This window comes from Salvelinus namaycush, chromosome 7, assembly GCF_016432855.1.
Source record: "Salvelinus namaycush isolate Seneca chromosome 7, SaNama_1.0, whole genome shotgun sequence".
Lineage (NCBI taxonomy): Eukaryota > Metazoa > Chordata > Actinopteri > Salmoniformes > Salmonidae > Salvelinus > Salvelinus namaycush.
Window position 1 is genome coordinate 38,463,932 of NC_052313.1, and position 27,312 is coordinate 38,491,243.

The window sequence follows — 27,312 nt, forward strand, 5'->3', positions numbered from 1 at the left end:
GGTATTTGGATATAAAAAATATCTTTATGGAACAAAAGGAACATTTGTTCTCTAACTGGGAGTCTCGTGAGTGAAAACATCCGAAGATCATCAAAGGTAAACGATTAATTTGATTGCTTTTCTGATTTTCGTGACCAAGTTACCTGATGCTAGGTGTACTTATTGTTTTGTCGAGCGATCGATAAACTTACACAAACGCTTGTATTGCTTTCGCTGTAAAGCATAATTTCAAAATCTGAGACGACAGATGGATTAACAAAAGGCTAAGCTGTGTTTTGCAATATTGCACTTGTGATTTCATGCAATTATATTATATTATATACCTGTGGCGCTAGGCTAGGCTATGCTAGTCAGCGTTTCTGATGACAATTATCCCGGATCCGGGATGGGTGGTTCAGAAAGGTTAATGGCTGCATGAGTATTAGTAACTGGAATAAGCAATTTCATAAACGTGAGGTGTCTGGTTGCTCCTAAATACACACCACAGACCAACAAATATTTTTTACATCAACAACATAGGAATCAATACAAAACTTATTGTATTACCTATTACACACTCTATTAGGCCCAGCCTTTGGAACTTTGGTTTTCCTAGATATGGCTACTGTATTGTGATCACCACATCTGATGGATTTGTATTCTGCTTTAAAGCACAATTCTGCAGCATCAGTAAAGGTGTGATCAATACATGTTGATTATATAATTACTGTGCTGTTTGTAACTACCCTGGTAGGTTGACTGATAACCTGAACCAGGTTGCAGGCATTGGTTACAGTTTGAAGCTTTTTCTTGATTTGGCAGCTTGATGAAATCCAGTCAATATTAAAATCACCCAGAAAATATACCACTCTGTTGATATCACATACATTATCAAGCACATACTGACTGTTAGCACTTGGTGGTCTATAGCAGCTTCCCACAGGGCTCTCTCTCTGTTTCTCCCATCTTAGCAGACTCCCAGTTCAGCAGCTTGGGCCTGGGGGCGGTGGTGACTCGGTATATAACTTGTTGAGTGACAATACTCTCTCTCTGTCTGGCCTCCATCCAGCAGACTCCCTGTTCAGGGGCCTTGGACTCAGGCCTGTGGGTGGCCAGGGTTATGTTAATAAGATGTGTGTCACTTACTCTTTCTCTGTAACTCATTGAGTGACAGTACTCTCCCTCTGTCCGGCCTCCATCCAGCAGACTCCCTATTCAGCGGCCTGGGGTTGGGGCCTGTGGTGGGCCTGGGCCTGGTCGGCTTCCTCCTGGTACTCGTGGTGGTGGACGTCAGCTGCTACTTCCTGCGCCAGTGCGGCCTGCTCATGTGTATCACGCGCAAGCTCTGCAGCAAGAAGACGGCCACCAGCGGCAAGAGCAAGGAGATGGAGGAGGGCAAGGCCGCCTACCTGTGAGTGGACCTTTGAATTGTGAAGACCGACCTTGTGTCATAGAATGTGTGATGTGACATTGTCAGTCAGTCAGGCAGTTAGTCGCAAGTGATTGTTCACCTGCTCACTCACTCACTTGCTTACTCACTCACTCCCTCTCAGAGTGTATCTCAATTCTTTCTACTCCCTTTTCCCTCATACATTCTGATCTGGAAGAATTGGATAGGTGAAAGTTAATCCTCCATTTTGTTTCTGACATATTTATTTTCACCTGTCCAAACTTTACATATAATTGCAGATGATGGAAAGTAAGCCAATTTAGACTATTGAGACAGTTTATATCTCACCCGGACACTCCCCACTGTCAAAATATGTAAATCACTCCTTCAATCTTTTAATGCTCACTCTTCATTATGCAGAAATATACTTGGCACAGTTTGTTTTTTCATGTGAACTTGTATGTGGTATGTTTGGTGTGTATGCACGCATGTGTTGGTTTTTGCACGTTCGCGCATGTGTGTCAAATCAAATCAAATAGTATTAGTCACATGCGCCGAATACAACAGGTGTTGAACTTAGAGTGAAATGCTTACTTACAAGCCCCTAACCAACAATGCAGTTAAAAAAATATATGGTAACAAAAAAGTAACAAGTAATTAAAGTGCAGCAGTAAAATAACAACAGCGAGACTATATACAGTGGTACCGATACAGAGTCAATGTGTGGAGGCACCAGTTAGTTGAGGTAGTATGTACATGTAGATAGTTATTAAAGTGACTATGCATAGATGACAACAGAGAGTAGCAGGTGTGTAAAGAAGGGGGGGAGCAATGCAAATAGTCTGGGTAGCCATTTGACTAGATGTTTATGAGTCTTATGGCTTGGGGGTAGAAGCTGTTAAGAAGCCTCCTGTACCTAGACTTGGCGTTCCGGTATCGCTTACCATGCGGTAGCAGAGAGAACAGTCTATGACTAGGGTGGCTGGAGTCTTTGACAATTTTTAGGGCCATCCTCTGACACCACCTGGTATAGAGGTTCTGAATGGCAGGAAGCTTGGCCCCAGTGATGTACTGGGCTGTTCACACTACCCTCTGTAGTGCCTTGCGGTCGGAGGCCAAGCAGTTGCCATACCAGGCAGTGATGCAACAATTCAGGATGCTCTCGATGGTGCAGCTGTAGAACCTTTTGAGGATCTCAGGACCCATGCCAAATCTTTTCAGTCTCCTGAGGGGGGAATTCATTTTTTCGTGCCCTCTTCACGGCTGTCCTGGTGTGCTTGGACCATGTTGGTTTGTTGGTGATGTGGACACCAAGGAACTTGAAGCTCTCAACCTGCTCCACTGCAGCCCCGTCGATAAGAATGGGGGCGTGCTCGGTCCTCTTTTTTCTGTAGTCCACAATCATCTCCTTTGTCTTGATCACATTGAGGGAGAGGTTGTTGTCTTGGCACCACACGGCCAGGTCTCTGACCTCCTCCCTTTAAGCTGTCTCGTCGTTGTCGGTGATCAGACCTACCACTGTTTTGTCATCGGCAAATTTAATGATGGTGTTGGAGTCGTGCCTGGCCGTGCAGTCATGAGTGAATAGGGAGGACACAAGAGGGGACTGAGCGAACACCCCTGAGGGGCCCCTATGTTGAGGATCAGCGTAACATATGAGTTATTACCTACCCTTACCACCTGGGGGGCGGCCCGTCAGGAAGCCTAGGATCCAGTTGCAGAGGGGTGTTTAGTCCCAGGGTCCTTAGCTTATTGATGAGCTTTGAGGGCGCTATGGTGTTGAACTCTGAGCTGTAGTCAATGAATAGTATTCTCACATAAGTATTCCTTTTGTCCAGGTGGGAAAGGGCAGTGTGGAGAGCAATAGAGATTGTATCATCTGTGGATCTGTTGGGGCGGTATGCAATTTGGAGTGGGTCTAGGGTTTCTGGGATAATGGTGTTGATGTGAGCCGTGACCAGCCTTTCAAAGCACTTCATGGCTACAGACATGAGTGCTACGGGTCGGTAGTGATTTAGGGAGGTTACCTTAGTGTTCTTGGGCACGTGCACTATGGTGGTCTGCTTAAAACAGGTTGGTATTACAGACTCGGACAGGGAGAGGTTGAAAATGTCGTTGAAGACACTTGCCAGTTGATCAGTGCATGCTCGCAGTACACGTCCTGGTAATCTGTCTGGCCCTGCGGCCTTGTGAATGTTGACCTGTTTAAAGGTCTTACTCACATTGGCTGCGGAGAGTGCGATCACACTGTTTTCCGGAACAGCTGGTGCTCTCATGCATGTTTCAGTGTTATTTGCCTTGAAGCGAGCATAGAAGTAGTTTAGCTTGTCTGGTAGGCTTGTGTCACTGGGTAGCTCTCGGCTGTGCTTCCTTCCTAGTCTGTAATGGTTTGCAAGCCCTGCCACATCCGACGAGCGTCAGAGCCGGTGTAGTGCAATTCAATCTTAGTCCTGTATTGACTCTTTGCCTGTTTGATGGTTCGTCTGAGGGCATAGCGGGATTTCTTAAAAGCTTCAGTCCCGGTCCTTGAAAGCGGCAGCTCTAGCCTTTAGCTCAGTACGGAGGCTGCCTGTAATCCATGGCTTCTGGTTGGGGTATGTATGTACGGTCATTGTGGGGACGACCTCATCGATGCACTTAATGATGAAGCCAATGACTGATGTGGTGTACTCCCCAATGACATCGGAGGAATCCCGGAACATATTCCAGTCTGTGCTAGCAAAACAGTCCTGTAGCTTAGCATCTGCTTCGTCTGACCACTTTTTCACATCTAGTCACTGGTGCTTCCTGCTTTAATTGTTGCTTGTAAGCAGCATTTGTGGCGTGTGTGCACATACATGTGTACGTGAAAAAATCTGTATATGTGAAAGAGTGGAAATACAAGGCTATGTGTTTGTTCAGAGTGTCTAAATCTAGGTTACAGTGTGTGCTTATCTGTGTTCAGGATTCACTGAGCATGCCATTACAAAACCACAGCTATTACTATTTACCTCCACTTTCATTCCATGGAGCTGGAGTTTAATTTGAAACAGCATGAATAATTAATAAATGCAAGATAGGACTGATGACTCTTGCACAGCAGAATGGATGGAAAGAGTGATAGAGCTTGGGAAAGATGGAAAGAGAGAGAGGGGTTAGGGAGAGCGAGAGATAAAGAGAATGAAAGAGGAGAGAGGGACAGAGGGAGAAAGATGGATAGTGGGAGAGTTGTCAGTGTGCCTACTTGCTGTCTCTCAGCCAAGGCAAAGGAAGGGAAGAGCCTAACAAGACAGCGTGTAGCTAGACTGACATTGTGCTGAGTTACAAGGAGGTCTAATGGAGTCTACAGTGTGTGTGTGTGTGGAAATAGATGGATAGTGGGAGAGTTGTCAGTGTGCCTACTTGCTGTCTCTCAGCCAAGGCAAAGGAAGGGAAGAGCCTAACAAGACAGCGTGTAGCTAGACTGACATTGTGCTGAGTTACAAGGAGGTCTAATGGAGTCTACAGTGTGTGTGTGTGTGTGTTTGTGTGTGTGCGTGCTTGCGTGTGACTGTCTGGTCGGTGGGTGGGTGGGTGATACAGTACTTTTCAAAAGTATTCATCCCCTTGGCATTTTTCCTATTTTGTTGTATTACAACCTGTAATTTAAATAGATTTTTTGGTGATTTCATGTTGTGGACATACACCAAATAGTCGAAATTGGTGAAGTGAAATTAAAAAAATTACTTGTTTAAAAAATAAATAAAAATGTAAAACGGAAAACTGGTGGGTGCATTTGTATGCACCCCCTTTGCTATGAAGTCTCTGAATAAGATCTGGTGCAACCAACTACCTTCAGAATTCACATAATTAGTTAAATAAAGTCCACCTGTGTGCAATCTAAGTGTCACATGATCTCAGTATATACAGTGACTTGCGAAAGTATTCTCCCCCTTGGCATATTTCCTATTTTGTTGCCTTGCAACCTGGAATTAAAATAGATTTTTGGGGGGTTTGTATCATTAGATTTACACAAAATGCCTACCACTCTGAAGATGCAAAGTATTTTTTCTTGTGAAACAAACAAGAAATAAGACAAAAAAACTGAAAAGTTGAGCGTGCATAACTATTCACCCTCCCAAAGTCCATACTTTGTAGAGCCACCTTTTGCAGCAATTACAGCTGCAAGTTCTTGGGGTATGTTTCTATAAGCTTGGCACATCTTGCCAATGGGATTTTTGCCCATTCTTCAAGGCAAAACTGCTCCAGCTCCTTCAAGTTGGATGCGTTCCACTGGTGTACAGCAATCTTTAAGTCATACCACAAATTCTCAATTGGATTGAGAGGCCCCAGAGTCTGCAACACCACTAAGCAAGGGGCACCACCAAACAAGTGGCACCATGAAGACCAAGGAGCTCTCCAAACATGTCAGGGACAGAGTTGTGGAGAAGTACAGATCAGGGTTGGGTTATAAAAAAATATCCAAAACTTTGAACATCCCACGGAGCACCATTAAATCCATTATTAAAAAATGGAAAGAATATGGCACCACAACAAACCTGCCAAGAGAGGGCCGCCCACCAAAACTCATGGACCAGCCAAGGTGGGCAATAATCAGAGAGGCAACAAAGAGACCAAAGATAACCCTGAAGGAGCTGCAAAGCTCCACAGCGGAGATTGGAGTATCTGTCCATAGGACCACTTTAAGCCGCACACTCCACAGAACTGGGCTTTACGGAAGAGTGTCCAGAAAGAAACAATTGCTAAAAGACAAAAATAAGCATACACGTTTAGTGTTTGCCAAAAAGCATGTGGGAGACTCCCCAAACATTTGGAAGAAGGTACTCTGGACAGATGAGACAAAAATGTAGCTTTTTGGCCATCAAGGAAAAATACCTCTCATCACCCCAAGAACACCATCGCCACAGGGAAGCATTGTGGTGGCAGCATCATGCGGTGGGGATGTTTTTCATCGGCAGGGACTGGGAAACTGGTCAGAATTGAAGGAATGATGGATGGCGCTAAACACAGAGAAATTCTTAAGGGAAACTTGTTTCAGTCGTACAGAGATTTGAGACTGGGATAGAGGTTCACCTTCCAGCAGGACAATGACCCTAAGCATACTGCTAAAGCAACACTTGAGTGGTTTAAGGGGAAACATTTAAATGTCTTGGAATGGCCTAGTCAAAGTCCAGTCCTCAATCCAATTGAGAATCTGTGGCTTAGAGATGACTTAGAGATTGCTGTACACCAGCGGAACAGTTTTGCCTTGAAGAATGGACGAAAATCCCAGTGGCTAGATGTGCCAAGCTTATAGATACATACCCCAAGAAAGTTGCAGCTGTAATTGCTGCAGAAGGTTGCTCTACAAAGTATTGACTTTGAGGGGTTGAATAGTTATACACGCTTTGTTTCACAATAAAAAATATTTTGTATCTTCAACGTGTTAGGCATGTTGTGTAAATCAAATGATACAAATCCCCCAAAAATCTATTTTAATTCCAGGTTGTAAGGCAACAAAATAGGAAAAATGCCAAGGGGGTGAATACTTTCGCAAGCCACTGTATCTTCCTGCTGAGACTGCAGACTGCCTCTGACTTGGGCCTTTCTACATATCTGAGGGATTTGGATTAATGGAAAGTAGGAGATGCTTTAAGTTTAAGATGCTAAATCAGATCCACCACGGTGCTTAAGTGGTGCTAAAATGGGATTCTAAGTCTTAGAGATGTGTTGAATGTTCTGTAGGATTGTATATGTTATGTAAGACACTTACATGTAAATGGTCCACCTACTGATGACAGTAAGTGGTGAATGGAAAGAGATGATACCGTGTGTATAGTAACATTAGATTCTGATGGAGTTGACTTGTGTAGGGTTGTGATTCGTAATTTGTGTATGGTTGTGCTGGTCATGTCTATGACGGGAAGCATACAGCGTGTTTTACCAGTTTGCTTTGGGCAGCATCTCATTCCAGAAAGTTGTTCCCTTTTTTGCAGCCTCGCTAGATCTGATTAAAATCAGTGTAAGCAAAATAGAAGAAAATAGCTAGAACTACTGCTTACACCAACTCATTGTCTCAGATCTGCAGGGTGGTTGAACAAGGGCAGAGGGAAAGGGACACCAACCAGCCTGTATTTGTTATTATTTCCCACTCCTTCCTGCACAATAGCGGCCAACTTTATATTTCCCAAAGAATCACATTATCACTAAACAATTTGATGAAATTAAAATAACTTTAATTCACTGGCTAATGAACTATTAATTGATTTCAGGAATGCATGCTTTCAGCATTTTTAGGTGACTATGCATACAAATGTGCATTAGCAATGTATAATTATTTAGTTGCATATTTGATGTGTTTTTGCCTGCCATAATTCATTTTGTATTGAGCAAGGACGTGCTTATGTGGAAAAGGTGTTAATAAACGGTGTGTCCTTTTTAATAGATTCACATTGTGTTTCTATACAAACAGAAATAAGTCATAATCAGAATCATTTATTTAGCTTATACTGTATAGTGCTTTTCAGTACCAAAAAATAATCTCAAAGTGCTTAAAAAACTAAATAAACAAGCACAGCATTATAAAAACAAATTAACACATGTTAAAATAGAGAGAAATGCATTTGGGGACCTAATACTACTATGAATAACTATGAACACCCAACATGATTGATTAACCCATTTATGTCTTCTACAGAGATAAATGTACAAGTAATCTCCTATACTTAATTATTGTTTAGCATTTAAAGCACTGTACACTTTTCACTAAGTGGGAAATATAGTGGCAAAGTAACTGACCGTGTTTTTTTAGGTTTGTAAGACTAGTTCTGCATCTTGGAGGAAATAGTAATTGAGTCATCTTTGGCTTAGGAGTGTTGTCTTATGTTTTTAGGTTATAATTGAATATGTAAGGTCTGGTGGGACTTGAGCACTGCACTTTAGCTTCGTAAAAAGGATGGTTTATATGTGCTTCCTACATGCTGTTTGGAGAACTTGGACTCATTTCTCCCTTGTGTTTAAAGCAGGGGTCTCAAACTACAAGCCTGTAGGCCAAATGCAGAGTGGGGCCAAAAGCAAGCTGCTTTAATGTGGATGGTACTTGTCAATTGTCTTTACATGTTTATATTCGGCCTTCTCAGACTGTTTGAGGAATGAACCTTATGCTAGGCATACACTACACGCTTCTAAAATCTTAACAACTTGGACGTGCGCCAATTTCCTTGTCCCAAATATTTCATTCTGTCCCTCCTCAACCCCAGGTTGCTCACATTACACAATGATTCCCTAGTTGATCTTTCCCTGAGTTTCTCGGTTGTCATAGGAAAGAATTTCTGACACGCAAACAGTGAGCTGGTTTATTAGTGTGCATATTATTATGTGCAGAAACATTAAAAAAAGAGACAGAGGAGCAGAGTATGGACTTAATATGAAATAAAAATGATAATATGAAATTATCTTTTTGGTTTCTATCATGGTAGGATGCAGATGTAATGAACTTGCCATTGAAAAGGCATTGCGTTCTCTCCACAGCTCCACCAATCTATCTTCCATGTGTGTGTTGCTGTTGCTTTCTTCTTCGCCATCATTGTTGGTCTCACATGCTGAGTACTCATTGGCTATTGTCAGCAGTCCTTGCCCAATCGCATCATAGTACTGCACATACTACAAGATGTACGACCAAAATGTCAGAAAATTCTCAGACAACCGACAGGGGTCTGGAGAATGGAACAGCCATCATTCGTGTGTCCTTGACACGCTCAAACTTCGTGAGTCCCAACGTACTAATCCTAGCCCTATTTCATAGGATTTCACCCCGATCATGGAAAGTTGTCTGGGACGGCAAAAACGTGGCGAATTTGTGGCAAAAAAAATTAGCAGTGTATGCCCGGCAATTTGGATTTTTCAGGCTTATTATAGGACATCGGCCCCCTCAGAGTCACTACTGACATACTGTGGAGCTTAACACCCAAAACCCCTGAGATAGGAAGTGGTTGAACCCAGGGCCAGCCAGGTTCCCCCGGCTCAGCCCAATTCAATCCCTTTGGATTGTCAGCAAGCCCCAAAGCACTGGTGTGGATAGCCTTATTGGCGCGATTAACGTTGTCGTAGGAAAGAGCAAGCGAGGGAACGAGAAAGGCTTCCCCACTGTACTTTGGTGTCACTTGGAGGCTCTGTTAGATTACAGGCAGGCACACTGAGATATCGCCTCAGCATTCTGTGTGAGGGTTAAGTATACAAGGTTGCATGGAGACATGGCCGCTGGAGATATCATAGAAGAGAAGGAGAGATGAGAACAGGAAAGCGCTGCTTCTGTCTGCTTTGTGTAACAAATGGATTTGCTGAAGTTTGTGTGTAACTGTGTGCGCACGCATGTGCATGCTCATGCCTGTGTGTGTTTGTGCGTAGGGGCGATGGGTCCAAGGATCCTATCGTTGAGATGAGAACGGAAGAGGAGAGAATAACTAACCACGATGGGAGCCCAGTGCACGAACCCAACGAGACTACACCGCTCACAGAGCCAGAGTAAGGAACCAGAACCACTAGGATTCTAAGGCCCTGTCCACCCTAATGCTGTATTTAGATGGTACGAGGTAGACGACAATCCGAATGTCATTGTTTTCAATGACAGCACGACGGTAAATGCCATTGAGGCAGGCGGTGAATGCCGTCAGTTGCGACTGTAGAAGGGACTTGCCCCCAGAGTTCAAATATTTAAACTTTTGCCGTAGCGTTGTTTTCTACCGGATGTTGATTTACAGTGATAGTTTACTGAAATCACCATAGTAACGCATACGAGCGTGCTGGCTTGCTTTTGCCATCCCCCTCTTTCTTGAGTTCATGTCCAGCTATGCTTACTGGTATGGTGTTTTTTGCGTCCCTCGTCTAAATGCAGCATAATGTAACCCCACCCTAACCCAAATATGCAGCCATATTAGTAGAAAAGGGCACTTTAGCTGAAGTTGACAAGAAGCATAAGGAGTTGGTGTTTTAGTGTGTTTTCTAGGTTTTGGCTAATGGTGTTGCCCTTGCACTCACTTAACTGATATCATTTAAGGACATGGTTATAGGTTGTAGTAGTGGACTGGACATATAGTGGTGGAAATGTGCTTTAGTATGAAAGAGTATGGTGAATTCAGGCCACAACCGTGTCCAGTCATTGAAGAGCCTTCTACAGTATATGGTTCAACAGCCAGGGGCCAAAGTCAATGTTTATTCCATCTTATAACAGGCCTCTTCAACACAAGGGTGTACCTTGCCGATGGGAACGCTACTGGATTTGATAGTTGTAGTGTTGTCTTTAATCGACTGAGCTTGTATGAGTACTGTAAATGAATCAGGTGTAGATTGTTCTTGGTTGTATTTCCGACGTTATAGAGTAAGGATTGTTTTAGTTACATCCTTTTTTGTTTGTGTATTTCTTGTGTACACTACCATTCAAAAGTTTGGGGTCACTTAGAAATGTCCTTGTTTTTGAAAGAAAAGCTAATTTTTTGTCCATTAAAATAACATCAAATTGATCAGAAATATAGTGTAGTCATTGTTAATGTTGTAAATGACTACTGTAGCTAGAAACGGCAGATATTTTATGGAATATCTATATAGGCGTACAGAGGCCCATTATCAGCAACCATCACTCCTGTGTTCCAATGGCACGTTGTGTTAGCTAATCCAAGTTTATCATTTAAAAAGGCTAATTGATCATTAGAAACCCATTTTTCAGTTATGTTAGCCCAGCTGAAAACTGTTGTTCTGATTAAAGAAGCAATAAAACTGTCCTTCATCAGACTAGAGTATCTGGAGCATCAGCATTTGTGGGTTCGATTACAGGCTCAAAATGGCAAGAATCAAAATACTTTCTTCTGAAACTCGTCAGTCTACCCTTGTTCTGAGAAATTCCATGCGAGAAATTGCCAAGAAACTGAAGATCTCGTACAACGTTGGGTATTACTCCCTTCACAGAACAGTGCAAGATGACTAACCAGAATAGAAAGAGGAGTGGGAGGCCCCGGTGCACAACTGAGCAAGAGGACAAGTACATTAGAATGTCTAGTTTGAGAAACAAACGCCCCGCAAAACACCAGTCTCAACGGCAACAGTGAAGAGGCGACTACGGATGCTGGCCTTCTAGGCAGAGTTGCAAAGAAAAAGCCATATCTCAGACTGGCCAATAAAAATAAAAGATTAAGATGAGCAAAAGAACACAGAAACAACAGTTTTCAGCTGTGCTAACATAATCGCAAAAGGGTTTTCTAATGATCAATTAGCCTTTTAAAATGATAAACTTGGATTAGCTAACACAACGTGCCATTGGAACACAGGAATGATGGTTGCTGATAATGGGCCTATGTAGATATTCAATTAAAAATCAGCCGTTTCCAGCTACAATAGTCATTTACAACATTAACAATGACTACACTGTATTTCTGATCAATTTGATGTTATTTTAATGGACAGAAAATGTGCTTTTCTTTCAAAAACAAGGACATTTCTAACTGACCAAAAACGTTTGAATGGTAGTGTATGTTCAGTAAGTCATTTGAGGGTTGTTGAAACTGTTGACATTATAAACCACCATATTAATATATTGACAAAGTAAATTAATTCATTAGACAGTCAGTCAGGTAGTGCTAACTTTGAATGTATTACATGCATTGAGTAGCAGTAGGGGACCGTTACCTATGTTATGGATGCATCATTCTCCATCGTGCTCACTCTATGCTGCCATGGAAACTACCACTCATCCCACCTCTTATAGTTTGCCAATAAGGATGCATGCTCTGTATGTGTTTATGTAAATGATTTAGCTAAATGTCATATCAAAATGTATACGGCTCACAGGGTGATTAAAGTCCTTTCACATTCCACATTTCTATGTATTGATTGTTTATGAGTGTCTTCTCTGTACTGTTACCGTAATTAACAATGAACAGCCATGGTCATGAGTGAGACGTGGGTTTAGTGAAATATGTAGTTATTATTAACCCTTTCATCTGAGGTCTCTCACTCAGACGCGTCTGTCTCCTCTGTCTCTCTCCCACAGGAAGCTACCGCTGAAGGAGGAGAACGGGAAGGAGACGCTCAAGCCCGACATGATCGAGATCAAAGTGCACAGCGACAACAGCATCCACACAAAGCAGGACGACAGTAAAGCATAAAACGTGTGTGCCTTATTGCCCCTCGCTGCAAACGAGAACATTTCGGAGCATCTTACCCTGAGATCAAAATACAGAAAAAAACACAACACATAAAAAAATAAATGTCCATAAGGGCCCAGAGAAAAAGAAAAGTGTGTGTAAATACAAATAAGAGAGAGCAAGCCAGAGAGAAAGAGAGAGGAAGTCCCCAACAACAAGCGTTTATATGTGACTAATCAATTATGTTGTTTCTATCCAAGATGGCTCCAGTCGAGGACACTTCGTGTTGATCAGTGATTGTAATATTGTTTGTTTTTTTCCCTCCGACTTTGGTTTTGTTGTTGTTTTTTACGCCTTTGCCGTTGCTTATCCGTTGCTTTTATTTATTTTCCTTCCCCCTCTTATTCAATCCTCATTTGCGAAAACACACCCGCTCCTACACACATGCATAAACACACGAACACATACACACATACACACCAAAGCTCTCTGTCACACGGATAAGTACCGCCACTATCAACTCCCACTCAAGTCTGCTGTGCCTGATAAAAAGATCTCCAACAGTAGCATTGACAGAGTAAGCTACCCTACCCTCACTGCAGCAGTCTCGTCTGTATTCTATTGCGGCTCTGGTCTAAGATGTGATGTCTGGGCTGTCCTGTCTAATGCTTGTGTACTACGCTACATTCGCCCCTGTATGACTGAGTATGCCCACTCCTCTTTGAGCTTCCGGCTCAGAGAATGTTGAGCTTGCTCATCGGTTATGCCACCATTTTGTTTTGTTTTTCTTTTAAAGAAGATGAAAAAATGAACAGGTACTGTAAAGGTACCTTTGCACATTGTAGTGATACTCGTCTTGGTGTGTCTGAATGAGAGCTTCCACCGAAGCGTGTGTCTGCTGTTATAAGTGTGAGAGCTATTTTTGTGTAAATATATTCAGCATATTTGATCAAAATCGTTTGCGTTAACTATGCAGACCGTCTGTCTCCATTATTTTACTAGTGTACCATGTATTTCCATAAGGTGACAGCATGACAGGAAAAAAATCTCTGATGATAACAACTATTTGTTAGCCAGTCGGAAAGAATCCCCCAAGATCCATTATGGTTCTAGGTGGTTACATCTGGGAAGACTACATGGTCAGTACACATGGTCTGTGTGGTCAGGAAGTTAGTCAGGAAATTTAAAATATTTTGAACAGAATATGAACATAGTTACACCTGCCACTGTTGACCAATGAGCTGGCTTCATTGTAGGGGATTGTGCAAGGCTGTGTTTTAGCACTGGTTTTGATGTGATGCCATAACCAATAATGTCAAAAACAGAGTACTGCTGTTTTTTGGCAGAAAATTCATCTGTACCGAGCCCTTAGAGTTATAGGTAATGTTTCCTGTGTATATGTTAACCGTCTTCATGGTGTATCCGTAACCAGGCTACAGCGCTTGTTATCTCACACAACAATAAACAACAGAGACCATTTTGTGTTATTTCATGGTTACTCTGCTTTACATTGAATGTTATTTTAATTCATTTTTTGCAGGAAAACATTTTTTTGTCATTTTTTTCTCAAAGACAAGAAAAAAAACAATTGTTGTTGACATGAAATTGAAATGTGAAAATAATGTGGTTGTCATGCAGTTTTGTGAGTAGTTATTGGGACAAAAAGTAGTCTATAAAAAGGAAAAGACGGTCATGCCCGATATTGTTTGTTTCATTTGAAAGTTGTGCCACCATTCTATTGGCTAAAGGCGAAAACCAATGAATGTCTAATTGTTCTGTTCTCAACTGCTAAAGACTAGACTCCAACACACGGGCATAAAGTATTTCAGTCATACTATTTAGATACACTTACATTATAGCTGATTTTAGTTTAATGCCAAAATTAATGATCAAAAACCAATAACTTTTTTCTGGTCATATTCTGTATCCGATGTTGTCATGTAAATAGGTAAAGAAAAAAAAGATATTTTACAAAGCTCATGTAAATAGACCCGGAAAATATGAGTCTTTTTTCAAAAGCAAAAACAGGCTTTCTTGTGTGAATGCTCTCCAGCTGAAAAAAACACTTATTTTAGTTCTGGTCCGACAGTTCAGTGACGACGTGACAGTGATCTTGACTATTCATCACTTTACCCTCAAGAAAACACACACACAGTGAGCCCTTAGGCCACTTCACAGCATTTCAATGGAGGCTGTAATAAAGATAATAGCATGCCTTGGTTTTCCCACGGCCCATTGTCCCCCTGGTCCCTTGCTGCAGTGGCAACAGTGTAAACCATTAAATAAAAATTGAATAGGTGGCTTGTTTGCCATTAGCCGAGGGAGCGGCGCACATAATCTTTGGAGACTGGACTGTTCCTTGCAGAGTCGACGTGACGGACACCGACGTGCTGCCCATTAGTTTGTAATGACCCTGTTGTTAATTATACAGTGGTGCTGTGAATGCTGGGAAATTTAGTATTTGCCACTGCTTGAGAGCTAGGTGGACTCTAACAGTTAGCTCTGCTAGGGTGACTAGGGTTTTAGCACAGGCAGCATACAGTATTTGAGCACTGAAATGTGTGTGATACCGCGTGTGTGTGCGTGCCTGTACATACATAAGTAAGTAAGTATAAGTCCATGTGTGCTGCGTGTGTCTTACACTGAATTTAAAAACGGATTATCATCAATTCTCTGGCTGGAGCGCTCTGCATGTGTGTCTGAGAATCCCCTCTACCCCTTTTTGCTCCATTGGTTTTACCCCATAAAACTGGCTTTGTTTTCTCCCCCAAAGCACGATGTGTAAACTGTACCTGCAATCTTGGAGTTGCTCTGTAGCCTGTTAAGACAACTGTAAATAGGGAGCACAGTGCCTGATGGCCATGAGATTTGTACATGTTATTTTATATCTGAATATGAGTCTTTTCCCCCATTCCCTCCTCCCAAATCTCTCCCCCTCGGACTCCGTCTCTGTCTCTGTAGAGAGTACTGGTGTGTTTCTAGCTCCGTGGATTGTGTCCCCCCCTCTTGTCCCCCTCTGGACTCCCCAGACTGATTGTGCTTACGCAGGTGGTGGAAACTGTCGACGTGGCTGTAACCTGTGGAACACCCTGTAACAAACCTCCTGTCATTGTATCATCTGTAAATAAACATGTCCTGGTAAAAGATGATGCATGTGGGAGTCGGCCATTCAGGAGGTTTCATCTCGTCTTTTATCTTGGTTTTGGTTTTACTACATTTGGTGACCCATGTGAAGAGAATTAAAGAATAATTGTGGGTGTCCCAAATGGTACACTGAAGTGCACTATATAGGGAATAGGGTGTCATTTGGGACACAGAATCCTCATACAGAGCACCGAGTGTAGTGGTGCAACACAAAACTTGAATGGGAATTGATTCAATGTCAGACCTGGGTTGAAATACATTTGTATTTCAACCCAGTATTTTAAATATTTATTTTCTTTGTATTGGAGTATTTTCAAATACATGCCAATATTTTACAAGTGTATTTCCAAATACATTCCATTATTCAACTACTTTTATTTTCAAAGAGAAAATAGTCAAATACTCACTTCGAAATGTATGCGAATGTAATTGAAATACAATAAATAGTATTTTAACTGAGAATATTCCAAAAACACCATTTATCAGCATGCTTTAGCACATTATGAAAAGTCAGTAAGTGCATATTTGTAAATAAACCTCAATCGCACCAAGGTTGCTTCCAAACCATATCAGCAAGCCTCGGATGAGAGGGACCGAGCAAAACATATTAAACTTGATTCTATTTCAAGAGAGAAAGTGCTTTCTTAATGATAATTTACCCCAAAAAACTTAGAGCTCAGCTCAAAGGGCTCCAAATGGTTCAAAAGTTGCCCCCTCTTCAAACCTCATTTGAAGTTTATAGATAACATGTACTCGCACTACTCGCCTCTCTCCTCGCTGCTCTGTTTTCACTACGAGAGGGCACTGTTCACTGATGGTTTGATTTGGCTTTGAGGGCTTCTCTATGTTATTGCTCGATGTTAATGGACTTTTCACCAAATTGGATGATATTTGGCTGAAACCAGTTCAAAGTAGGGTGACCCAAATATGAAAAATGAATAACTGGTACATTGATCAAGTTTGATCAGGAAGTTACTGGTCCCCTCCCCCCGTGTCAAACAATTGGATTGAGGAGGCAGGCATTACCATGGATTTACTTCCGGCTTTATGCAATAAAGACAGAAATGTAATACACCAATGGTAGCCTCTTATCATCTTAAATAATTTCAATATGCACCGCTTTAAAACCGTTATCACATGTGCACCTTTACCTTGCTTTGGCTTTGTTTATAAACCGTAAAGCTCAAGCAGAACGTACTACCAAAGATACTGGTAACGTTTCATCTGGGGTTTGACTGTTAGCTAGAAAGCTACTTACCAGCATGCCGGAAAAAGCACACTGTGTTGTGACTGGATGCCGTAGTGTAAAAATAACCTTACACTATTTCCCGAAGAATGAAGACATCCGACAGCAGTGGCTGCTTTACATTTTGGGTGGAAAGGCTGCACATAAAATTACGATATGGTCACGCATGTGCAGTGTATATTTTGAGTGAAATTGTTTTATCAGTTGGGGGAGAACATACGATAGGTCTTGCCAGGAAGCTAATCCTGAAGACAGATGCTGTACCATTATTGACAGTGGATCTTGCAAGCGCTGACCATAATGTAAGTATCAGCATTTGATGAGTCTGACATGTTAGCCAACATTAAAGTTAGATAATGCAACTGTGGCTGTAGATGCTTTGACTTGTGAACGGTGTATTTTCTGTAACATACCTGATAGTCACTATATAGTTTTTGTTCTTCCATCCCTAAGGCCCCTACATTGAGTCTTAGAACTGCCAGCACACAGCTGGCATGAAGGAACGTTGTCCACAAAAGAAGTTGCGGTGTGTATAGTATTTGTAAATTACCTCTGAAAATCATATTTTGCCATCTCCTTTTGTCCTTCCACTATCACCACACTGTAATGATAGACAAAATGGGACACACCGAGCCCAGGTGTGTCCCATTTTGCTGACGACCCTCCCGGCTCCGCCCGCAGACATCCTATTAAGGAAAACAAGAGCAAAGAGACAGAATACGGCAGACAGAGTGGGAGGGTCGTCACAGCACAGCTTCCCAGGCAACCACCGCAGATCGAATGCTGTGATATAAAATCAGCTTTCCCAAGGCAAAGAAGGGGGGATATGCTGTGAAGCGTGTGAAGACAGACCCAACTGTCATAGTTATTCATTCATAGAATGAGTTGATCACTACATCAACATTTTGATAGCGTCATAACTGAACAGTAAATTAAAGGAAATCAAATTCACTAACCATTTAACAAACTTTTCCCTTTTCAAAAAACATTACAGGCTATATTAGGCTTATGGTTCTAATTCTTTTTAATGTCAAATGATGTCTCACCATTATTTTGCACCTTTATTACTCATGAGTGTTCATGTTGATCAATATTTAGTCTGTGCTGGCCTATTGTAAATCCAATCAAACTTTATTTGTCCCATGCGCCGAATACAACAAGTGTAGACCTTACCGTGAAATGCTTATTTACAAGCCCTTAACTAACGGTGCTGTTCAAGAAAGAGTTAAGAAAATATTTACCAAATACACTAACATTTAAAAAAAGTAACACAATAAAATAACAATAACCAGGCTATATACAGGGGGTAACGGTACCAAGTCAATGTGCAGAGGTACAGGTTAGTCGAGATAATTTGTACATGTAGGTAGGGGTGAAGTGACTATGCATAGATAATAAACAGCAAGTAGCAGCAGTGTAGAAAACAAATTGGGAGGGTCAATGTAAAATAGTCCGGTGGCCATTTAATTAATTGTTCAGCAGTCTTATGGCTTGGGGGTAGAAGCTGTTAAGGAGCCTTTTGGTCCTAGACTTGCCGCTCTGGTACCACTTGCCGTGCAGTAGCAGAGAAAACAGTGTATGACTTGGGTGGCTGGGGTCTCTGACAGTTTTTTGGGCTTACCTCTGACACTGCCTAGTATATAGGTCCTGGATGGCAGTGAGGTTGGCCACAGTATGTACTGGGCTGTACACACTACCCTCTGTAGCACCTTACGGTCACATGCCGAGCAGTTGCCATACCAGGCGGTAATGCAACCCGTCAGGATGCTCTCGATGGTGCAGCTGTAGAACTTTCTGAGGATCTGGGAACCCATGCCAAATCTTGATGTGTTTGAACCATGATAGTTCATTGGTGATGTGGAGACCAAGGAATTTAAAACTCTCGATCCGCTCCACTCCAGCCCTGTCGAAGTTAATGGGGGCATGTTCGGCAAGCCTCCAGGGAGTACCTGAAGGGACGAAGTACACACCCCTGAGGGCATATGTTGAGGATCAGCGTGACAGATGTGTAGTTGCCTACCCTTACCACCTGGGGGTGGCCTGTCAGGAAGTCCAGGATCCAGTTGCAGAGGGAGGTGTTTAGTCCCAGGGTCCTTGGCTTAGTGATGAGCTTTGTGGGCATTATGGTGTTGAACGATGAGCTTTAGTCAATGAACAGCATTTTCACATAGGTGTTCCCTTTGTCCAGGTGGGAAAGGGCAGTGTGGAGAGCAATTGAGCTTGTGTCATCTGTGGATCTGTTGGGGTGGTGTGCGAATTGGAGTGGGTATAGGGTATCCGGGAGCATGCTGTTCATGTGAGCCATGACCAGCCTTTCAAAGCACTTCATGGCTACCGGTGTGAGTGCTACAGGGCGTTAATCATTTAGGCAGGTTACCTTCGCTTTCTTGGGCACAGGGACCATGGTGGTCTGCTTGAAACATGTAGGTATTACAGAGTCGGTCAGGGAGAGGTTGAAAATGTCAGTGAAGACACTTGTCAGTTGGTCTGCGCATGCTTTGAGTACACGTCCTGGTAGTCTGTCTGGCCCCGCGGCCTTGTGAATGTTGACCTGTTTAAAGGTCTTGCTCACTTCGGATACCAAGAGCGTTATCACACAGTCGTCCAGAACAGATGATTCTCTCGTACATGCTTCAGTGTTGCTTGCCTCGAAGCGAGCATAAAAGGTAATTTACCTCGTCTGGTAGGCTCGCATCACTGGGCAGCTCGCGTCTGGGTTTCCCTTTGTAGTCCGTAATAGTTTAAGCCCTGCCACATCCGACGAGCATCAGAGCCAGTGTAATAGGATTCAATCTTAACTTCTTGCCACTATAGGGGGTGCTGTTTCGCATTAGCATAATTTGCTCTCCAGATTAAACTGCCTAGTACTCAATTCTTGCTCGTACAATATGCATATTATTGTTATTATTGGATAGAAAACACTCTCTAGTTTCTATAGCCGTTTGAATTATGTCTCTGAGTGGAACAGAACTCATTCTACAGCACTTTTCCTGATAGGGAGTGAGATTTCAGAAATGTTGGCCTCTGGTCCCAGGTCAGTTTTAAAGTCCCTGTAAATCCTATGAGGATACAAACACTGCCCACGCCTTCCTCTAGATGTCAGTAAGTGGTGACAATTTGAATGGAGTCGATTGCGCAATCAGGGCCTGTATAAAACAGCACAAGGCGGAAGTGGATTTCTTTTCCTGCTGCGCCTGACGCACGAAGGACGTTGGACTGGATCTCTTTCCAAGCTTTGGTTTAGCCACTTATATATCGCCGGTCATGTTTTTACTCGTTATAGGTGTTAAAGACATCATAAGGTAGTTAATTTAAACCGTTTTATAGCAATTTATATCCGTTTAGTGCGATTTTGAGGCAATTCTTGGTGATGCACTTTGAAGCTTTGGGCACGTTTCCAGTACCGGTCGAACGTTAGTGGGCATTTCGACGGACAAGCGGACATCTTTCGAAGATTAGACCCAAGAAAAGATACATTGCCCAAGATTCTGATGGAAGATCACCTCATAGTAAGAAATATTGAAGATGATAAATCGTTGTTCTGTCGAAAAATTTTAAACGCATATTCCGCCATTTTCTTTGGTATAGCTTCGCTTGGCGAACCCTGTATTGCACAGTAAGGATAATTTTAGAAATGTAATTCAGCGATTGCATTAAGAACTAATTTGTCTTTCGATAGCTGTCCAACTTATATTTTTTTAGTCAAGTTTATGAATAGTTAATCATGAGACAAGATCACTGTCAAATATGGCGCCCGACATTTTCAGGCTAGTTTTGCTAGTATTGTCATTGTATAACCACGTTTTTTTTGTGGCTAAATATGCACATTTTCGAACAAACTCTATATGTATGTTGTAATATGATGTTACAGGAGTGTCATCGGAAGAATTCTGAGAAGGTTAGTGAAAAAATTAATATATTTTGGCGATGATTACGTTATCGCTCTCTTTGGCTTGAATCGATGCTCTGGTAACGTTTGCACATGTGGTATGCTAATATAACGATTTATTGTGTTTTCGCTGTAAAACACTTAGAACATCTGAAATATTGTCTGAATTCACAAGATCTGTGTCTTTCCATTGCTGTGAGCTGTGTATTTTTAAGAAATGTTTTATGATTAGTAATTAGGTAATACACGTTGCTCTGTGTATTTATTCTAGTCGAGTTGTGATGGTGGGTGCAATTGTAAACTATGATTTATACCTGAAATATGCACATTTTTCTAACAAAACCTATCCTATACAATAAATATGTTATCAGACTGTCATCTGATGAGGTTTTTTCTTGGTTAGTGGCTATCAATATCTTTATTTGGCCGAATTGGTGATAGCACCTGATGGAGTAAGAAACTGATGGAGTTAGAAAAGTGGTGTCTTTTGCTAACGTGGTTAGCTAATAGATTTACATATTTTGTCTTCCCTGTAAAACATTTTAAAAATCTGAAATGGTGGCTTTATTCACAAGATCTGTATCTTTCATTTGGTGTCTTGGACTACTATTTAATTGTGACGCTATGCTAGCGATGCTAATCAGTGTGGGGGGGGGTGGGGGGTGATCCCGGATACGGGGTTGAGGTTCGGTAAAGGTTAATCCTGTATTGACGCTTTGCTTGTTTGGTGGTTCGTCTGAGGTTATAGTGGGATTTCTTATAAGCGTCCGGATTATTGTCCCGCTCCTTGAAAGCGGTAGCTCTAGCCTTTAGCTCGATGCGGATGTTGCCTGTAATCAATGGCTTCTGGTTGGGATATGTACGAACGTTCACTGTGGGGACGACGTCGTCGATGCACTTATTGATGAAGCCGATGACTGAGGTGGTATACTCCTGAATGCCATTGGATGAATCCCGGAACATATTCCAGTCTGTGTTTGCAAAACAGTCCTGTAGCGTAGCAACCGCGTCATCTGACCACTTCTGTATTGAGCGAGTCACTGGTACTTCCTGCTTTAGATTTTGCTTGTAAACAGGCATCAGGAGGATAGAATCATGGTCAGATTTGCCAAATGGAGGGCGGGGGAGAGCTTTGTATGCATCTCTGTGTGTGGAGCAAAAGTGGTCTAGAGTTTTTTTTTCCTCTGGTTGCACATGTGTCATGCTGGTAGAAATTAGGTCAAATGGATTTAAGTTTGCCTGCATTAAAGTCTACGGCCACTAGGAGCACCGCTTCTAGATTCACATTTTCCTGTTTGTTTATGGCCTTATAGAGTTGGTTGAGTGCTGTCTTAGTGCCAGCATCGGTTTGTGGTGGTAAATAGATGGCTACGAGTAATATAGATGAGAACTCTCTTGGTAGATAGTGTGGTCTACAGCTTTTCATAAGGTCAAATCAAATTGTATTGGTCACATACACATTGTTAGCAGATGTTATTGTGAGCGTAGCGAAATGCTTGTGCTTCTAGTTCTGACAGTGCAGCAATATCTAACAAGTAATCTAACAATTCCACAATAACTACCTAATACCAACAAATCTAAGTAAAGTGATTGCAGGTAGCCTCGAATCCCCAAGCTGACAAGGTAAAAATCTGTCATTCTGCCCATGAACAAGGCAGTTAACACAGGCCGTCATTGTAAATAAGAATGTGTTCTTAACTGACTTGCCTAGTTCAATAAAGGTTAATATAAAAAATAAAAATAATAACAATATATACATATACATATATGGATGACCGAGCGGCAAAGGCCAGATGCAATAGATGGTATAAAATACAATATATACATATGGGATGAGTAATGCAAGATATGTAAACATTATTAAAGTGGCATTATTTAAGTGACTAGTGATCCATTTATTGAAGTGGCCAATGATTTCAAGTCTGCATGTAGGCAGCAGCCTCTCTGTGTAAGTGATGGCTGTTTAACAGTCTGATGGCCTTGAGATCAAAGCTATTTTTCAGTCTTTTGGTCCCAGCTTTGATGCACCTGTACTAACCTTGCCTTCTGGATGGTAGCGAGGTGAACAGGCAGTGGCACGGGTTGTTGTTGTCCTTCATAATCTTTTTGGCCTTCCTGTGACATCGGGTGCTGTAGGTGTTCTGGAGGGCAGGTAGTTTGCCCCCAGTAATGTGTTGTGCAGACCACGCCACCCTCTGGAGAGCCCTGCGGTTGTGGGCGGTGCAGTTGTCGTACCAGGCGGTGATACAGCCCGACAGGATTCTCTCAATTGTGCATCTGTAAAAGTTTGAGGGTTTTAGGTGACAAGCAACATTTCCTCAACCTCTGGAGGTTGAAGAGGCGCCGTTGCACATTTTTAACCACACTGTCTGTGTAGGTGGACCATTTCATTTTGTCCGTGATGTGTACGCAGAGGAACTTAAAACTTTCCCCCTTCTCCACTGCTGTCCCATTGATGTGGATAGGGGGGTGCTCCCTCTGCTGTTTCCTGAAGTCCACAATCCCTTTGTTTTGTTGACGTTGAGTGAACTTCTGGACATCAGAACAGCAATTAGTGAGCAATAGGGACTCTACCTCAGGCGAGCAATACCTCGAGACTTCTATAATATTAGACATCGTGCACCAGCTGTCATTGACAAATAGACACATCCCCACCCCTCGTCTTACCAGACGTAGCTTCTCTGTCCTGCCGGTGCATGGAAAATCCCGCCAGCTATCCATGTTGTTGTTCAGCCACGACTTGGTGAAACATAAGATATTACAGTTTTTATTGTCCTGTTGGTAGGATAATCTTGATCGGAGGTCATCGCTTTTTTTTCCTCCAATGATTGCACATTGGCCAATAGAACGGATGGCAGTGGGAGTTTACTCGCTCGCCTACAAATTCTCAGAAGGCAGCCCGACCTCCGCCCCTTTTTTCTCCGTATTTTCTTCACGCAAATTCTGGGGATTTGGGCCTGTTCCCGAGAAAGGAGTACATCCTACAGAAGTAACGACAGCATAACACAATCAGCCAAATCATAAAATGTAGGCTACATTAGTCCTAGGGCTAACTGAGGAAAGATTGACAAGCGATTAAATGTAGCTAACTCTCTGCTGACAGAAACCACAATATGAATTAGCTAATAGCACGTAGCTACCATTTACAATTGATCTAAATGATTTTGTAAAACACTTTCTAAAAATCAAAAGTAATCTGACGATGGGATAGTTTGTGCGCGCCACCATGTTAGTTTTTTCGTGTCAACCAAAGATAAGAAGAGGAGACAAGATGAGGTTGGTCTGTTTGCAGTATGCATGTTGAAGGGGGTGTCGTCTACGATCATTCACTTCCCCTCATTCACTTCCGGAAGTTTACTCAAAAGATGAGTGAACCATTCCATGACCTCATTTTGTTATAACATCTTTGTTCTGACAGACGTTTCTGTGATATAAAAAATATATATATTTCACCAAGTAAGTCAGTTTAGTACAAATTCTTATTTAACAATGACAGCCTACCCCGGCCAAACTCTCCCCTAACCCGGACGATGCTGGACCAATTGTGCGCCACCCTATTGGAAGATTTAAGTGCCTTTGAACGAGGTATGGTACTAGGTGCCAGGCGCACCGGTTTGTGACGACAAACATGGCACCACACATAGCTGGCAAATAGCTTAGCATTAGCTCATCATAATCAGTACAACCTTCAAACAAGTATTTTACAGACATCATAGGTGTCCATTACAATGTATGCAATAATCGGAGTGCATGATTTGTCATCAGAACTTGAAAACATGTGAATAAAACTGTAAATACATTATGCTGTATGCTACAGTAGAAACGACAATGCAATATACAGAAAATAAGGCACTTACTTCGATAGGAACACACACATGTCCAAAGTTATTATTTATAAGGAAAACAACAATTAAGGCAATGTGAGTGCCAGCCAGAAAATGTCCAGGGGGAAAAAGTTTGTGCTTGACTGCGCAAATGTCCACATACTTGATCTGCAGAAACACTGGGAAAGTGCTTGGGCTCTCATAGAGAGAAGTTTGTCCGGCTCAGTAAAGCCTCAAACATAAATTGACCGAAACAGTGAAATCGGCTACTTCTATGTGAATGATTGAATTCATCAATTCAATTCAAGCTGTTGTTAGAAAATAGAACTTGTTAGAGAATAAGTTGAAACATAGCCTATAGATAATTAGCAGGCAGGCAGTGTGTTTTGGTTAGCCCGGGTTGACTGGCTTGTTGCATAACAATCACATTTTGGAACAGTGAGTGCATTCTGACAAAAAAAACTCAGGCTGAGGCAACTGTTAGAGATATTTGGAACTCACGCGTGAAATTATTAATAGCATACAGAAATATGGGTGATGTTTTGGTCATTCAAAGGTTATTTTTACTTGGGAAATAGGATAACTTTGCGGGACCTTTAATGCATCAAAGAGATGGCCACCCCCCCAGTTTATCTCCTTCATGAGCTCTATGAGAACACTTGTATCAGAGGGCTCATAGACACTGAGTAAACAAAACATAAAGAACACCTGCTCTTTCCATGACATGGACTGACCAGGTGAATCCAGGTGACAGATATGATCCCCTTATTGATGTTATTTGTTAAAATCCACTTCAATCATTGTAGATGAAGGGGACAGGTTTAAGAAGGATTTTTAAGCCTCGAGACAAGTGAGACATCGATTGTGTATGTGTGCCATTCAGAGGGTGAATGGGCAAGACAAAAGATTTAATAAGTGCCTTTGAATGGCGTATGGTAGTAGGTGCCAGGCGCACCGATTTGTGTCAAAAACTGCAATTTTGTATTTTTTTTATTTAACCTTTATTTAACTAGGCAAGTCAGTTAAGATCAAATTCTTATTTACAATGACGGCCAAAACCAGACGACGCTGGGCCAATTGTGTGCCGCCCTATGGGACTCCCAATCACAGCCGGATGTGATACAGCCTGGATTTGAACCAGGGACTGTAGTGACACCTCTTGCACTGAGATGCAGTGCCTTAGACCGCTGCACCACTCAAGAGCCAAATGCTGCTGTTTTATTTACACTGAAGAGTTTCCTGTGTGTATTAAGAATGGTCCACCACACAAAGGACACCCGGCCAACTTCACACAACTGTGGGAAGCATTGGAGCCAACATTTTAATTGTATTTAATTAACTAGGCAAGTCAGTTAAGAACATTTTCTCATTTACAATGACGGCCTAGGAACAGTGGGTTAACTGCCTTGTTCAGGGGCAGAACAACAGATTTTTACCTTGTCAGCTCTGGGATTCAATCTAGCAACCTTTCGGTTACTGGCCCAACGCTCTAACCACTAGGCTACCTGCCGCCCCATGAGCCAGTATGAGCCAGCATCCCTGTGGGAACGCTTTCGACATCTTGTAGATTGTCGGTAGAGGGTGCAATTCAATATTAGGAAGGTGATCCAATTGTTTGGTATACTCAATGTACTCTTTGTGTGAATGAATGAGTGAATGAGTGAGTGAGTGAGTGAGTGAGTGAGTGAGTGAGTGAGTGAGTGAGTGAGTGAGTGAGTGAGTGAGTGAGTGAGTGAGTGAGTGAGTGAGTGAGTGAGTGAGTGAGTGAGTGAGTGAGTGAGTGAGTGAGTGAGAGAGTGGTTGCTTCCCAAATGACACCCTATTCCCTACAAAGTGCAGGGCCCTGATAAAGAATAATGGCTATGCCATTGGGAAGCAGTGAAAGACAGCAGATGGTCTTGGGGCTGCAGGGAGGTGTGCTCTATGAACATATGTCAATCACTGGGTGTGTTCAGTTGGGCCAACGACAGTGAGGAAGGTCTCTGTGTTCCGAGTGCATGACAAGGTACCTATGGCTAGGCTATAAAGGATAAACTGTTGTTTTATGCATTTCATAAGTGAACACGATGATATATCTCTCTTTTCTCCCTCTCGCTCTCCACCCCCCTCTCTCTATCTTTCACACACACACACACACACACCCGCTTCCTCTGTCTAATGTCCTCCTCTGCATGAACAGATGTCTCAGCGAGCCTTCAGCCAGGTACATTTCCCCCTAATCTCCCTGTTTCCAGAATCTCCCATGATGCTGACAGCACTTTAATCCGCACAATGAGAGAACTCTGGGAAGTTTGCAAGGGAATAGTTAATGTCACTGTTGCATAGACTTACCACACACACACACGCACACAGGCAGGCATACACAGTTACAAATACACAACCAAGCACACACACATAGACACACACTTACACACACAGGTTCACAAACACACACACACACACACACACACACACACACACACACACACACACACACACACACACACACCAAAGTCAGACTTTTCCTGAAGTGCGGAGAGGCCTCCCCAAACTCTACGCCACATGAGCAAATCCTGTAAGCCTGTTGGCAGGTGCTGCCTCCCCTCCTTAATCTTCACGCTTTCAGAATCTCCCACGATGCTGTGGGGGTTATCCTGAGGCTCGCCTTACCTCTGATAACGGGAGAGGAGGGAGAGAGAAGGAGGGGGAGGTCAATGGCCCTGGAGGGACACGTGCAGATAACCACTTCCTAATTAAAGAGGGGGAGG

General features: G+C 42.5%; 1 protein-coding gene across 1 annotated transcript in view; it reads left to right on the forward strand.

The window, feature by feature from the left end:
- LOC120050711 (neural cell adhesion molecule 2-like) overlaps positions 1-12,483 on the forward strand; it is a 131,320-nt gene extending 118,837 nt beyond the window's left edge. The window contains exons 15-17 of the mRNA XM_038997278.1: positions 1,186-1,390; positions 9,734-9,850; positions 12,369-12,483. Coding sequence (XP_038853206.1) covers positions 1,186-1,390; positions 9,734-9,850; positions 12,369-12,483 — 437 coding nt within the window. The remainder of the gene's footprint in view (positions 1-1,185; positions 1,391-9,733; positions 9,851-12,368) is intronic.
- The last annotated feature ends 14,829 nt before the right edge of the window (positions 12,484-27,312 follow it).